At 41.6% G+C, this 16746-nt stretch overlaps 1 protein-coding gene across 1 annotated transcript in view; it reads left to right on the forward strand.

Moving 5' to 3' along the window:
- CDH2 (cadherin 2) overlaps positions 1 to 16746 on the forward strand; it is a 214749-nt gene that overhangs the window by 21163 nt on the left and 176840 nt on the right. Inside the window, exon 2 of the mRNA XM_029219312.1 lies at positions 9998 to 10109. Coding sequence (XP_029075145.1) covers positions 9998 to 10109 — 112 coding nt within the window. The remainder of the gene's footprint in view (positions 1 to 9997; positions 10110 to 16746) is intronic.

The following is a 16746-nucleotide window of genomic DNA, read 5'->3' on the forward strand; positions in this document are numbered from 1 at the left end:
GGCAGCACGGTTGTCAGGTTCCTGGACCAGCATCAACACCGCTGTTTGACTCTCTTTGTCCTTACTTGATTAAAAGAAATGAAAATCAGAAAAAAATAAAAGTACTGATACCAGATATATTCAAGGACCTGTACTAATAACAGAATTGAAATAAAGATGGACACGAGGTGGGTCACAGGAGGCAGTGTGACCCCTGCACGTAAGGTGGTCTAGGTTGTATTACGAAGGCAAGAAAGAGTTAACCCGTTCAAAACGCTGTGCTCTCCCTCCAGGACAGTACGTGACAAAACAAAAATATCAAAGTCCAGGGTTAAACTTCTGCACGTTTCAAGCATATTTCCAGGGATATGAAATTCAAAGTGTCATCAGTGGCATGACTTATGCAGAGAAAGATCTTTAAAGAGTGGCACTAGCTCTTGAATAATCTTATTAACATAGCCTCCCACGTCATGAATGGAATCCTGTGAAATGTAGAGAATCTGGCAAATGTATGGTGATAAATTGGATTTAAACATTTAAAAAAAATTAGTCATGCAGAATTGGTCTTGAAGGGTTCCATTATTCTATTACCATGTACCCCACTAACTGCTTTAAAAGCGTCTTCACTAATTGCTTATATTGTTTGGAAGACATACAGGCATAATAAAAGCATCATCAGAGCTGTCCCCCCCCACCACCACCACTACCCACCCACACCCACACATCACCTGTTATAAAAGGAATTTCACTTGTTTTCTTTTGTACATGTTTGTGAATGAAGTTTTATTCTTTGTCACCTTGGTTTCTTTTTTTTTTCTTTTTTTTAAATTTTTTATACAGCAGGTTCTTATTATCTATTTTATATGTATCACTGTATACATGTCAATCCCAATCTCCCAATTCATCACACCAGCACCCCGCCCCCTGCCACTTCCCACCCTTGGTGTCCATATGTTTGTTCTTTACTTCTGTATCTCTATTTCTGCCCTGCAAACCGGTTCATCTGTACCATTTTTCTAGATTCCACATATATGTGTTAATATATGATATTTGTTTTTCCCTTTCTGACTTATTTCACTCTGTATGACAGTCTCTAGATCCATCCACGTCTCTAAAACTGACCCAATTTCGTTCCTTTGTATGGCTGAGTAATATTCCATTGTATATGTATACCACATCTTTATCCATTCGTCTGTCGATGGGCATTTAGGTTGCTTCCATGACCTGACTATTGTAAATAGTGTTGCAGTGAACATTGGGGGTGCATGTCTTTTTGAATTATGGTTTTCTCTGGGTATATGCCCAGTAGTGGGCTTGCTGGGTCATATGGTAGTTCTGTTTTTAGTTTTTTAAGGAACCTCCATACTGTTCTCCATAGTGGCTGTATCTATTTACATACCCACCAACAGTGCATCACCTTGGTTTCTTTTCAGTATTCCTACTTCACAAAATTCTTTAAAAATATTTCTCGGGTATTTATGTAGCAAAGAGATAAAAGTCTTCACAAAAAAAAACCCAACAATATCATGACAATAGCTAACCCTTGTCTTATGGTGAATCAGGTGTTGTTGCTATGCCTCAAAGCAATCCTAGGAGACCAGTACGTCTCTTCTTCTTCTTCTCCTCCCCCCCTCCTTCTTCTTCTCCATATTATTATTATTATGGAAAAGGTGGAGGCACAGATGAATTTATAAAGCTTGTCAAGGTCGCATAGGTAGCCAGAGGGGAGCCAGGATTTAAACCTAAGCAGGTTTGCTTGGAGGCCCAGGTCTTAACTACTACACACATTCCTGCCTTTGTTTCCATAAAGAATAAGGGGAACAGACATATAAGAGTTTTCCAGCTTTGTGGACTGCATTTGATCATCTACCTTCTCAGTACTTTAATTGTTAGTAGATTCTGACCATCTGAAAGGGAAAAAAGGAAGAGATCGATGTATGGGGGGGGGGAAACCCAAACATTCAGTTGATTAAACTTAAAGAGTTTATGATAATCAGCAGAGCCTCGGTTTTAGGTAGGCTGTCTTCAGAGCCAGAAAGAGAAGAGGAAGGTTCCATTAGGTTTGGGCTGCTTTCAGATGTGAAACGTTGAGCCAGTCACCATGAATGATCTTGATCAGGAAGAATAGGGCCATGGAAAGGTCCGCTCTGGCTTCGGTGGAATATTTTAAGAGCTTGGATTCAGGAGTGACTTGGAGGAAATCAGAAAACAGAGCCAGTGACCAAGGAAGACTATAAAAAAGAATCACGGTAATAGGAACCTCAAAGAGTAGTGGACTCAGCTTGAAAGCCCGTGGTACTGAGACTATGGGAAAATCATGACGAGAATAAAAAGCGATGCCACTGTGGGTTCAGAACCAGAACAGATAGACCAATCCTACCAGGCCCGCAGAACTTCTCCGCTCCCGTTATGCTTCTGTCCTTTTTAGACAAGGAAGTCGATCTTCCGCCTGGGGAGAGTAGAGCAAATACTCGTAAGAGGAAATTGAAACTCAGGATAGGTGAGCTGATTGTATTGAGCACGCAGAGCAGCACTAAATGAGTTGGGATCCTCTGCTCAGCGTGAATTTCATCCTGGTGGGCCAGGAGGACGTGCCCACTGCTTTCATCTTGGAAGAATTGTGGAGGACAGGGGAATTACTAATGGACTGGGGATGGGTTAATGTCCCAATTAAAAGAAAAGCCAGGGCTTCCCTGGTGGCGCAGTGGTTGAGAGTCCGCCTGCCGATGCAGGGGCACGGGTTCGTGCCCTGGTCCGGGAGGATCCCACATGCCACGGGGCGGCTGGGTCCGTGAGCCGTGGCCGCTGAGCCTGCGCGTCCGGAGCCTGTGCTCCGCAACGGGAGAGGCCACAACAGTGAGAGGCCCGCGTACCGCAAAAAAAAAAAAAAAAAAAAAAGCCAAATCCAGAAAATGTGGTGTTCAAACGAAAGAATAGAGGGCCCCATGCTGACCTGGGGCAGAATTCTGCAGCCAGTAATGAGGAAAGGCTGGCTTGCAATTTTTATTTTCAGATGTACACAGTGACTAGGAAACAGCATGGACTTGTTCAGAACAGAAAAAAATAATTGTTTCTTTATTCCCTTTTGTTGCAAAGTTATTCAACTTGGAGACTAGGGCGGAAAGGCAGGCATGCACATATCTGGAGTTCAGAAAGGTTTGGGGAGATGGAGGTATTGGGTTGGATGTGTGGCTGCCCAGTGCTGCAGGGGCACTTGTTAAACATACTGAATTTATCCACCACAGCGCTTAAGATTCTGTGTTAGTGAGTCTTGGGTTGGGACCCAGGAATCAGAATTTTTGGTGAATGTCCCAGATTACTTGCTATCTGAGTAAGTTGGGAATGACTGGGCTTTAGGACAGATGTACGAGGTAGGATCGTGTTGTCATCATAGTATCAATACTGATATTACTCAGGGCTAATACACTGAATAACCAGGTGCCAGACACTATTCTAAGTGCTTTACACATGTGATCTCGTTTAATCCTCACACCCGCCCTGTGCGTGGGTGCTGTCTCAATATACATATTGTACACATGGGGGAACTGGGACTTCTGAGGTCTCACAGATAGTAAGTGATGGGCAGGATTCAAACTCAGGCAGTCTGGCGTGTTGAAAGTCTGGGCTGTCCCTCTTAAGAGCCTGGTTTATGGCTCTGGGTCAGTGGGAAGGGCCATGTCTGGGCATGTGTCATGCCCTGTCGTTAACATCTGAGTAGCATCATTATGAAGACATTGGGGTGATCCAGACAGCCGGGAGGAATGACTAAATCTGGATGGGAGTATTAATTTATCGAGATCAAGTCTTGGAGGGTTAAATGTAATTGCTGCCCCTCAGGGCCCCAAGTCAGAGCAAAGGTCCTGGAAGCCACTACTTAACAGTTGCCTGGTAAAAAAGACCTGGGTTGTTTGGGTTGACTGCGCGCTCAATATAAATCAACAAGGCCTTTGTCTCTGCTGTACCTTTTGCCTGGGATGCCCTTTTCCACTTCCTCCTCTTTCTCCTGGCAAAATTTTAATCCTCTTTAAAGGCAGAGCCTAAATGTCACTGCAGCCGTGGAGTCCTCTTTGATTTCTACAGGCAGATTTATCATCCCATCCTGCTGCTTTAGCACTTTGTTCCGGACGTTATACTTCTGCGATTATCTTTCTTAGCTTGTGCCACTCATGTCCACGGTCACTCAGCCGGAAACACGGAGGAGGAGGGCAGAACCTCCTTCCTCCCTCCCTCCCTCCCCTCCCTCCCACTCGAGTCCCTGCCCAGGAATCAATTTTAACTGTCTGCATATTGATACAATCGCCCCTTTCTCATTCCTGCAGCCCCTGCCTGATTCAAGTCTGTGCCCTAACTTGTCGCCAACCTGTCACTTGTTGCCCCCCAACAAAACACACACATTTCCCACGACGCATCAGAGAATTCTCTATCAAACACAATGTGCCTGTGCTGAAAATGTGTGCCTGGCTCCCCACAGCCAACAGGATAACCCCAAGCCCCCAGCCATCTATGATCTAACACTGTCTAACTCTCCAGCCTCAACTTTTGACTCCCTGCCTTGCTTCTTGGACTCCCATGACACTGAACTCATTGTAATTCCCCAGGCAGTGTGCTGTTTCTTGCTGCCTTGTTCTGGCTCAAGCAGTGACTGCCTGGGATGGCTTCCCTGCCCCCCGCGCCCCCCCCCCCCCCCCCCCCCCACTGCCTGACTCCTCCTGGGCTCGGCTTGGGAGGCCCCCAGATCCCTGCCCTGGGCTCTCCCCATGCCCTCTGCATCCCTCTACCTCTCACTGCCACTTTCTATTGCAATTATCTCTATTTTGCTCTCACTTGAAGCCTTGAACTTCCTAAGTGCAGGGCTGTGTTTCCTTCTGTTTCCCCTGGCAAGTGGACACTTAATACATGTTTCTGCAAAGAATTGTAACTGTTTGTCCTACTTGGCAAGACTAGAGGATTAGAATCTTGCCTTTTCCTCTTCCTGGAGGTGAGGTCTTGGGTATTCACCTCTGAGGGAGAATCTGTTTGCTTATTTGTAAAATTTGGATAATTAACAGTCCCCTCGGGGGCTATTGTGAGAATTAAGCGAGATGGCGGTGTTTTATAAAATTTAGCATCCTATTCCAGGGATCCACAAACTTCAGTCCTGCTGCCTGAGTTTGTATGGCCAAGAATCTTTTTCGCATTTTTAAATGCTTTTTAAAAAATCGTAATAATAATAATAACTTTTGACCCTTGAAAACTATATGAAATTTCAATTTTGATGTCCATGAATGAAGTTTTATTTGAACGAACAGAGCCATGTTCATTGATCTACTGATTGCCCACTTTTGCACTTCGGCAGCAGAGCCGAGTACATTATTCAAGTTAGGAAAATGCATGCGATTCACTGCCCCCTCCTTGTACACGGAACTTTTTGAGAGGAGGTTTCCTCTCTTTGAACTTCTGGAGCCCTCCCCCTGGTTCCCGCTGTGATGAGTTAGTGTCGGGGGGGAAGCCACAGGAGCTGGCTTTGGGCTTTTGGAAAATGAGAACGTTCCAGTAAGAGTTTCGTGGGCTGTTGGGATAGATAGTGACCTCTGCACTGCTGGGGGTGTTAAGGGTAGTGGTCACTGGTTTTCTGTGTCACTGTGGAGCAGGGTGTCACAACATTGGCCTTATTGACATCTGGGGCTGGATAATTCTCTGTGGTAGGGGCTGTCCTGGGCATTGTGTAATGGTTGGCAGCATCCCTGGCCTCTGGCCACTAAAAGCCAGTGGCATCACCTCTTCCAGTTTCAATGACAAATGTGTCTAGATGTTGCCAGATGTCCCGAGGGGGCAGTACCACCCCGGGTTGAGAATGAATGTTGGAGAATGTTGAAGCATTATGGGTGAGACTACAAAACTTTCAATGTCCAAAAAGCTGTTGGCACTAGAGGCTTCATGAGTTGGAGCTGACTTCCCTGGATGGGTTGTGTCACCAGCTCCGGGGTCTCGCATGATCCCTGACTTGGTCCCAGCCCCTGTTTTGTAAGGTTGCTGTGAGCATTAGATGAGATATCCACGCATCTACAAAAGACCTGTTTGGCGATTGTATTCATTTCAGTGCTTCCTGTCTGCTTTAGGAACATGTTAATTTTGTTATTTCTGGACTGAATATTAAGAGGGGAAATTAATAATAAATTAATAGGGAGAAATACGTACTTGAATAATTATATGGAGCCTATTTTTAAGAAAACACATTATAGGGGCTTCCCTGGTGGCGCAGTGGTTGAGAGTCCGCCTGCCGATGCAGGGGACACGGGTTCGTGCCCCGGTCCGGGAAGATCCCACATGCCGCGGAGCGGCTGGGCCCGTGAGCCATGGCCGCTGAGCCTGCGCATCCGGAGCCTGTGCTCCGCAACGGGAGAGGCCACAGCAGTGAGAGGCCCGCGTACCGCAAAAAAAAAAAAAAAAAAAGAAAAAGAAAACACATTATAGAATAATATTATGTTATTTTGTGGGTCCATTTTGTCTTGGGGAAGAAGACTACAGAAAAGTTTCAGTTGTTTAAAAATATGAAAATCTCATAAAGTAATACCGGACGCCCATGGCTGTTTAATATTGGTAGCCAGCATTTTTGTTAGAGATGTGCTTTACAAACACGGTTTCAGGAATTCTCATAGCCACCCTATGCGGGTAGTAGATACTCTTTTCTCCTTGATAAGGAGAAGGGGGACAGAAGTTCCGTTTTCTGGGATAAGGCGGAGACGGAAGCTCAGAGATGAACATTCACGGTGTTAAGGATGGACTTGATGTGGCCTTGAAATCCCATTCCTGTGGGTTCAGATGGGGAGCACGTTGCTGCTTATTCCTCTCCCTTAGGGCAGATCCACGAGAAAACAAGACACTAGGAGTGGAGTTAAAGAAGAGATGACAGGGCTTCCCTGGTGGCGCAGTGGTTGAGAGTCCGCCTGCCGATGCAGGGGACACCGGTTCGTGCCCCGGTCCGGAAGGATCCCACATGCCGCGGAGCGGCTGGGCCCATGAGCCATGGCCGCTGAGCCTGCGCGTCCAGAGCCTGTGCTCCACAACGGGAAAGGCCACAACGGTGAGAGGCCCGCGTACCGCAAAAAAAAAAAAAAAGAAGAGATGACAGTTTGCCTCTAGTCTGTAGATTTCATTGCCCTCTGAGAGTTCACCTAGAAAACCACACACCGCCCTAACCCTACCACCCACAGGATGGAATGTGACCCTTGTTTGTCTCTAGCCTGCTGCCCCCCTCCGAGCTCTGTTCCCATCTACCTCTTGGGGTTGGATCCCCACCATGGCTCCCCTCTGTAGCGGGAAGGCTGGAGGTAAAAATGCCCCTTAACCCCTAACCTGTCACTGGGACACAGATTTAGAACACATTGCTCCAACTTATATGGCGAACTTGGGACTTCCCTTTGTTTGTTTTAGTTAGCTAAAAGTTAACTAGAAGCGCTTGCTCTGTGCCAGGGCCAGTATAAATGCCTGGATGGTTGCAGCTGGCAAGTAGCAAAATATCACCCTGTGTCCCAAACTCGATGGCTGTTGGAGGCCCAAGTTCTAACTTGTCAGAGAGTCCTAGCGATTTTCTCTTTCTCACTTTGAAATACGTAGAGCAGGCAGGGTATACAGGGAATGATATACTTTGCACCCACATGTCTGTGCACACCTTCACATTTTACCCTGTTTGCTTTAGATTCTTCTAGAAAGAAATGAATTATGACAAATAAAATCAAAGCTGCCTGTAGGATTCTTCCTGATGCTTTTCCTGACTCACCTTCCCTTGGGGTAGCGACTCTCCTAAATTTGGTGCTTATCGCTACTTTGTGTATTTTTATATTCTTACTACATATGTATGTTGTACATTAGCCTTTGGATTCATACCTTATATATAAAAACAGTCATCAATCATGCTTTGGATTTTGGGGTTTTGTTTGCACGATTTAGACTGCAGTGCACCTTGTTGCCAGTCTGAATGTGGAATGTCGTATGAATAGATTTTTGAACTTACTAAAGATAATAGTCGTTCCTAGGTTGATTTATAATTAAATTTCTCTTTCAACCTTACATGAAAGTTAAAGAAGCTGAGTATTTGTTTTGAGATGGAACCTCGTGGATAGATGTAGCTCCAATTCTTCCACTTTAATGCTTTTTTTTTTTTTTTTTTTTGACTAAGTGAAAATTTATTGGTCCATTTCTCCTATTGATGGGCGTTTAGGTAGTTTCTAGGTCCTGCAGTTACAACCATCCTGTAGTGAACATTGCTGCACACGTTGACTGGGGCGCCCATGGGAGAGTTTCCTAGGGAATATACCTGCCATGTAGGATATGTCTACTTTTACCTTTACTAGGAGTTTCCGAATTGCACTCTAAGGTGATACCTGTGTAAGGGGGTTGATTGCTCTGTATCCTTGACTCGAGACAATCTTCTCTTGCCCTTAACAGACTTAATATTGTTTGCTAATTTGATGGGTCTGACCTAATATCTCACTGTTGCTCCAAATACGGTTTTGAGATTAGATACTGTGGGAGATTTAACAAAGTCCAAATGTCCTTTTCTCTTGATTTTCTCGGATCTGAAAAGAATCCTTTAAATACTAGATTAGTCTGGATCCTTGCAACTTCAGTATTTGCAGTACTTCCCATGCATCATCCAGGAAGTCCTTCAGTTGTGAAGCTGTGCTGTATGGCTTCATTCAGACAACTGTTTTGAGGTCTCCCTATTTCTGGGGCCTCCCTTTCTCCTTCGTCCCAATTTCTTGTTCTCCTCCCCAGTGCAGACTTCTCCTAAGGCTGGTCCTGGAGCTTTTGAAATCCCTCCTTCAGGCAGCTTCTGTCCACTCTTTTCCTCCTGTATTTGGATCCCCATCAGGGCCGGGTAAAGATTTTTATAATTAACGTAAATGCTGCATGAGTTCTACTGAGGCTTACTCATCCTGTGATGACGTCAGTAGGAAGTAGGGAAATTAACTTGGGGTGGGGACGGTGGCGGCAGGTGGATAGCACTTGGCATGATGGAGATTTCAGCCCACTGGGTAGTTAGCTGTGTATGTGATGAGACAGAAGAACACGGCAAGGGATAGTGACTTTCTCATTTTTAAGTATAAAAAGGAAACATAATTTTATTAATTTTTATTTACATTTTTAATGTGTTCTTGCCCTTGATCAAATTAGAGAAAGATACACTTTTTTTTTTAATTGAAGTATAGTTGACTTACAATGTTGTGTTAGTTTCAGGTGTACAGCAAAGTGATTCAGTTATATATATATATATACATATATATATACATATATATATATATATTCTTTTTCAGATTCTTTTCCCTTATAGGTTATTAGAAGATATTGAATATAGTTCCCTGTGCCATACAGTAGGTCCTTGTTTTTTATCTATTTTATATATAATAGTGTGTATCTGTTAATCCCAAACTCCTAATTTATCCTTCCCCTGCCTTTCCCCTTTGGTAACCATAAGTTTGTTTTCTATCTGTGTCTGTGAGTCTAGAGAAATATATACTTCCGATTGGCTGGTTTTACTTGGTATAAGACACTCTATATCCTGCAGTAAGTATATTGCAATTTTGCTTTTTAATTCAAGGGTATATTGAAACAAACTTCATAGAGAATTAGACGAGAATATAAAAATCAATATACTCAAACGTATACATGTTTCTTGCGAAGTTAAGTTAGTGATGGTGATTTGTGGAGCCTCAAAACTCTCGGGCTGTCCCCCCACCTCCTGCTTCACTTGAGAGTTTTTCATTCACAATGACCATTTTAATGGAAATGTTCAGTCCTTAGAAGAACCTGGAATGTGCATTATTTAGATTTTACTGGACAAGTGGGATTTGTTTCTTCTACCCTAGTTATCAAAAAGATTAACCCTTTGACCCCTACACTCTAATCGCAACCACTCTGAAAACAAAGGGGTTATTTGTACAAAATAGTGGGAAAAGCAAGGCTTTATGCCAAGTGGGATGTTTCTCTGTTGAAGGAGGTGGCAATCACCGCACACATTCTTTCCCTTGTGCTGCAGGCGTCTGTGGAGGCTTCTGGTGAGACCGCATTATGCAAGACTGGATTTCCTGAAGATGTTTACAGTGCAGTCTTGTCCCAGGATGTGCTCGAAGGACAGCCTCTTCTCAATGGTAGGATCTCAAAAGATACATTTGTACACACAGCGTCTGTGCTCTTGAGACACGGTTCCACGCTGCAGTTAAAAAAAGTCTCTAAATGATCTCTACTGTACAATAAGTGTGAATTTTTCACTGTCCCTATAATGAAACTGTAGGGGCTTTATTTTAGGATTACAGAAGAGCTCACGAATCTCTTAGGTACATAACTGGAAGGCTCCCGATCTTGGAAACATCAGAGAGCTTTCATTTTTCATTTACGGTGGAAACCATCACACAATTAATTTTTACAATTTTCAGCCTACATTTTACTTATGTTGAAAAATCATATTTACCAAATGTCTGGTTCTACTGCTTTTAAACATTCTTTACAGCTATCGTCTGCTTAGTATTTGGAATCAAAGGAATGGCTATAATGTTGTCTCTGCTGAGACATGTCAAACTTTAATATCTAGCAAAATTATAACGAACAGATTTAGCAGGTAAAGAAAGTCTCAAGACAGGAGCATGAAATCCATATTTTTATTATGCCATTGTTTATAGAAATTACTAGATAGCTGCTTTAGTTGTAATATATGTGAATTTCCAATATAGACTCATCTCCTATCTAAATACGGATCAAGGTCATCATAGTTATCATGTGAAAACTCTTGCCAATAAGTCTAGATTAAGTCTGAAATAAAACTTGAAATCAAAAGCAAAATTCAAAGTCCCTTCTGTTACCTCTAATTGAAAGCAAATAAAATTTTGGGGAGTAATATTTTCATGGACTTATTTATCATTACACAAAATGTCATTGGAATAGGAAAGCAAGAAGAATTGATTAAGAAGTTGTATTTAGGTTCTAATTTCCCACAAGTCGTGCGTCTCTCTGAGCCTGTTTTAGACAGTCGCTTTTAGAAAATCTGAGCGACCTCAACTAATTAATTTACACAGGACTCTACCACACAGCCTTAATTGAAGTGTCTCTGTAGCTCTGACAAACCTTAGTGGTACCATACTTAAGAATACCATAGACAGAGGACTTTGAAATGTAAATGGACCCTTCTAAGCATCTGTGGTGCAGGTTATCTTTTATTTTAATTTCTGTTCTGATTGTGATCTGCTTACACCTATGTGATCTTTCTGAAGTTGATTTTTTATTTAAAGACATCCTCCCGTCCCTGCCTCATCACGTGGTATTTTAATGAGTAAATGTTAAATCAGTCTGTCTCAATGCCGAATTGCTATCTCATCTAGTGGTTAATGGTTGATGCGAGAGAGGTTTAATTCAAATCAAAGTGTGTAGATTTTTTTTTACTTAATACAAGTCTCAGAGTTCTGCACATTTGTCATTTTCTTTAAATCTGTAAATTATTATGTGGCATCCTAGGACCTATGTGACCTTAAATATTATTTGAATGCTGAAAAAATATATTGATATGATTCTAAAGAATAATTCAGGCAGAGCAAAAATGTCAGTGGAATTTGTTGCATTTTATTTTTGAGATACATTTTTAAATGGATAATTCCTTCTCCTAGTTTCTTCTTCTAAAAGCTTGTTGAAATTTGCTGGTTACAAATAAACAGACGGTCTGTCTCTAGAAGCCATTGATTTAAGATGAAATACATTGGCATGCTGAATAGTTTTGAAAATGAAAGCCTGTTTTTTAGTTATTAGATAATGCTGGTGACAGTAGAAACCGGACACAGCTGATTGCCAGTGTCATTTTAGTATAACCTAGAAACTTGGAACTTCGCTGGACTTGTAAATATAAAAGACTGAAAATACTTCTGACTTTGTGCTCTAGCCATCTCTGAGGGGAGTGTGTATGACAGTCTCTGGTAGAATTTCTGCGCTTTCCGTATGCCCAGTTATTACCATTTTTATCTTTTAGCCTTTTTGATAAAACTGTTTCTCTTCTGACACACCATTATTTTTTTTTTCTTTATCATTCATAGAATATGTTAAAGAACACCAGCATCTCAGTGTGTGAAACGTAAAGTTCATAGTATTGATTCCTAGAAAAAACGGGTTTTTTTGGAAGGAGGAGGGCTTTTGTGAAACATCAGCATTCCTTTTTACAAGAGTGTTGTCACCGGTTATATTTATTTGGGAGAATTGTTACTTAGAAGAATTCTAGTTATTTATTTATTTATTTTTTACCTTTTCTGTCTTTTTGGAGTTTTTAGTGAGATGATAATCCAAAGTTGGGTGTGTCCACTGAACCCAAATAAATGCCATACCATAATTATATTCACGAATTCTACGTTCTGCGCTAAGTCCATTCACCATGTATATTCTAAAGCTGAGAGGAATCTATTGCAAGACCAACCAGAGTGATCACTTTTGCCATGGTTTTATGATTTACAGTGTTCAAGGAAAGAAGTAATTGTGCATAAGAAATACGCAACAGTTTTCCAAGGCATTTGCCTCATGGCAGGTTCTACCATATTAAGGTTGACATTAGAGTCTAAAAACCTGCTGAAGTCATGACTCCTAGCTCTTGATGCTTCCTTTAATTTCCCACTGATGACATTTGGAGAAAGGAGGACAGTAGTCCAACCGTATGTATAGGATGGTTTCATAGTGTACGTTCCTGGTGCACTAGACTTTGTACAAAAGTTTAACATTTGGGTGTATAAGTGCCACGAAAGCTGATTCTTTTTCAAACAGTGAAGTCACAGTCTTTGTGAAGGTGCTTGAAAAACATCAAGCATTGGCTAGAGAGAGACAGTGTTATAGTCATGTTAGAAAAGCGGGCTCTAATCTAAAGAGCGTCCTCTTCTCCCATCCTCCCCTTCTATTTTCTGCCGTTGTAATGAATTTCATAGAAAGACTGGACCCAATGAGCTAGTGCTATCCCTCCAATTTCTCTTACGGTTTTCATCGGAGAGTTTTTGGTAAAATCATAAAGAGGGCAAATGTATTTTGTGATAAACCTTCACTTTTCACATTATATCATGTTGAATATTTCCACTCTTTTGAAAAGAGGTCAGTACTTCAAAAAAAATGGTTATCTAGGCCTCTCTCTGTTCCATTTTGTTAGCAAAACCAGATTTTACTTAACTGTGCCTCTATTTTTGCATTTACAGGTGGTTTCCAGTTTTTCTCTTACATATTGTGCTGCTGTGGAGATTCTTTTTTAGCGAACTCAGATTTTTCTTTAGGGATATTTTCTTTGGGGATTTGTGTTCGAAAGTAAAATTACTAGGTCAAAGGGAATGGAGAGTGTATATACTTTTTTGGTGCATTTTTGTAGAACTCTTCTTTTCAGGGCTGAAGGTATGTTAGTTCTTTTCTCCATCCTCATTACCATTGAATTTTACAATGTCTTTTATTTTCCTACTTCCCCTCAGGTGAAAAACATTCCTTTTTTATCGTGTGGTATTATCTGTTTGCCTTTTGTAAATTAGGATCAATTTTAATATGTTTGGGTCGTCATTTTTACCTTGCATTTTTCTATTCTGTTTTAAAAGCATTTCTTGCCAACCCCCTCATTTTACAGGTAAGCAAACTGGAGCTCAGAGACATAATAGGCTTTTCCCATGACTGTACAGTTCTTTAGATTGTTAACTATAGATCCGGAATTAGAACCCAGCTTTCTGATACCTAATTTAGTGATGATGATGATGATAAAAAGCCATTATACAGTAACACAGGGAAGAGTGAGAGCTAGCCGACCTGTCCGTGTGTCTCGTGACAAGTTTATCTTAGAGTTGGTCTTTATTTCCCACTTAACACCATGGTTTGTGTGTTACTAGACGGCATTTGGGAATTGGTGACGCTAAGGCAAACAAACCCGCCCTGTGATTAAAAAAATACCTCTCAATGCTTGTCACTGTGAGTATTTTGTGCATACCTGTTTACAAGCAGAAACATTTAGGGCTTTAGAAAATAATATTTAGTCTTGAATATTTAACTTACACTCCACTGAACTAGAAAAAAATCTCTTGTGGGAGCACGTTACTTGAAATAAAATAACTGCAATCATAAATTTTCATTCTGTCACCAGCAGTGTGTCTGACACTAGGAAATAACAACCATACTGCAGTATCAGCAGAGAGCATCTGAGCCGTTTTTAGGCTGGATGTGAAGAGTGATTTTCCTGTGTGTTTTGCATTGGTGGTCCGCATGCTTAGACATCTCGCTAAGTAAACTCCTCCAACTCTGGTCAACATAAATAACAACCTGCAATTACCAGGAAGCTCTTCAGTAATGCATTCAGACTCACCAACTCTGGGCAGCCCGTGATGATTATTTTCAACTAGATGGAATTTGATTTAGATTAGTTTACTTACTGATTGAGGCTCGCCTGCATTAACATGCTGAGAGGAAGCTGTCATATGGTATCTTTAGATACCAGTACTGAAATTTTTTTATTATCTAGCAGGACTATACAACTGCACTACTCTTTTAGTAATATAAGTGCTTGTGTATGTTACGCATTACTGAGTTGGGAAGCCATCTATATTTTAAGCAGTTCTGCTGTGTTCCAGGCTTGTATGAATATGTTAGGAAACCTTGGCTTTTGTTTAAATTAGTGTGGTTTTTTTTTACATTTTGATAAATCTTTTTTTTGTTGTTATTGAATGTGTAAATGTTTTAAGATATTTAAAAGGTAGGTTTCTAAGCATCTTGTTTATACTGTTGGGCAGCCCTTTACACTTTACTGATTCCCAGTTGATTGTGGGAAAAGGTGTTAAGGACTGAGATCGTTCTCTTGGATATTGATGATAGGCTCTTAGGAGTTACAAATGAAATAAAGGTTCTCAGGGATGGAGAACTTTTTTTTTAATACCTTGTGGCATTTATTTTTTAAAGAACTATTAAGGATGTAATAAGATCAACATAAGAACTAAGAAATTTCATCCTTGTTTTCATCGTAATCATTTAGACTTTATTTAAGACTTGGGGGCTTCCCTGGTGTCGCAGTGGTTGAGAGTCCGCCTGCCGATGCAGGGGACACGGGTTCGTGCCCCGGTCTGGGAAGATCCCACATGCCGCGGAGCGGCTGGGCCCGTGAGCCATGGCCGCTGAGCCTGCGCGTCCGGAGCCTGTGCTCTGCAATGGGAGAGGCCACAACAGTGAGAGGCCCGCATACCGCAAAAAAAAAAAAAAAGACTTGGAATTTTTTATATCCCTTTCAATGTGATGTATTTTAGGTCCAGGTTTCTTAATGCAATGCTGCAAACCAAGATAAGCCAGTTTGGTTGGTCTCTCTCTCTCTTTTTTTTTTTTTTTAAAGTCCTTTTGCAGTTATGCATAGCCTTCAGTAATTTGGAGTAGCTGAGGTCTGCCATCTCACAAACTAGCAGCCAGATCTGTGATAAAGAAAGTAAGTCACACCTCACCTGTGCAAACGTATCGGCAAGCAGGCACTGAACGGTTTAAAAATCTGTCCTCCTAAGATCAGGGAGCCCCTCTCGGTCTGTCCTTTTAGCCTGTCTAGTAAGCATCTGGTGGAGAGTAGAAAATAAACACAATAAATAAGTAAAATTTACTTTATGCTAGATGCTATGGTGAAAAATAATGCAGAGAAGGGAAATAGGGAGAATGTGTGGTTTTGTTGTTTAAATAGGATGGTCGGGGAGGTGTCATTGCATAGGAGACATCTGAATAAGAATTGATGTTGCACATGGTCCAAGAGCTATAGATAACTGGGAGAGGAACATTTGAAATAACAGCAAACAGCAAGTGCAAAGGCCCTGAGGCGGGATTGTGTCTGAAATGTTGAAGGGGCAGCAAAGAGCCTCCATGTGACAAGACATGGAGAGCGGAAGGGGCAGAGTAGTAGGGGGTGAAGTCAGATGAGGCTGGAGCAGTGGCGGGCCACGTTGTGTGGGGTCCTGTAGACCACCGTGAGGACGTAGGCTTTAACTACTAGGAGGTAGAAAGCTATCACAAGGCTTTCGGCAGAGGAAAGACATGATCTGACTGACAAAATAGTATTATTCTGGCTGTTGTGTTGAGAAAAACCCCAAAGGGGATATGAGGGGAAGAAGAGACAAAGTAGGAGGCTAGGGATAATCTAGGTGAGAGAAGACAGTGGCTTGAACCAAGGTAGTAGTTGTAGAGGTAAGAAAAGGGGGTGGATTCTGAATAGTAAAAAAAATAATCTATTGAAGTGAAATTTACATAACATAAAATTAACCGTTTAAAAGTGAACCATTCAATGGAATTTAGTGCCTTTCAGTGTTTTGTAAGCACCGCCTCTATCTAGTTCCAAATCATTTTTACCACTTCTAAGTAAAACTCCTTATCCATTAAGTATTTTCTCCCAAATCCTCTTCAGTTCCACAGATCTTTTGTGTCTGGCTTCTTTCACTTTAGCATGTTTTGGAGGTTCATCCAGATTGTAGCGTGTATCAGTACTTCATTCTGTCTTACGACTGATAGTATGCCATTGTACGTATGTATATGTGTATATAGTTTACAGTTTGTTTACCCATCATTAATTGATGGACATTTGGGATCTTATCACCTTTTGGCTATTGTGAATAGAGCTGGTTTGAACATGGGTATACATATACTTTTTTGAGTACCTTTTTTCAGTTCTTTTGGGTATATACCTGGGAATGGAATTAAGAGGTCGTATGGTAATTCTGTGTTTAACTTTTTGAGGAACTGACAAGCTGTTCTCCACAGCAGCTGAATCATTTTGCATTCCCA

This window comes from Monodon monoceros, unplaced genomic scaffold, assembly GCF_005190385.1.
Source record: "Monodon monoceros isolate NGI ecotype Baffin Bay Population unplaced genomic scaffold, NGI_Narwhal_1 Super_Scaffold_1, whole genome shotgun sequence".
Taxonomy (NCBI): Eukaryota; Metazoa; Chordata; class Mammalia; order Artiodactyla; family Monodontidae; genus Monodon; species Monodon monoceros.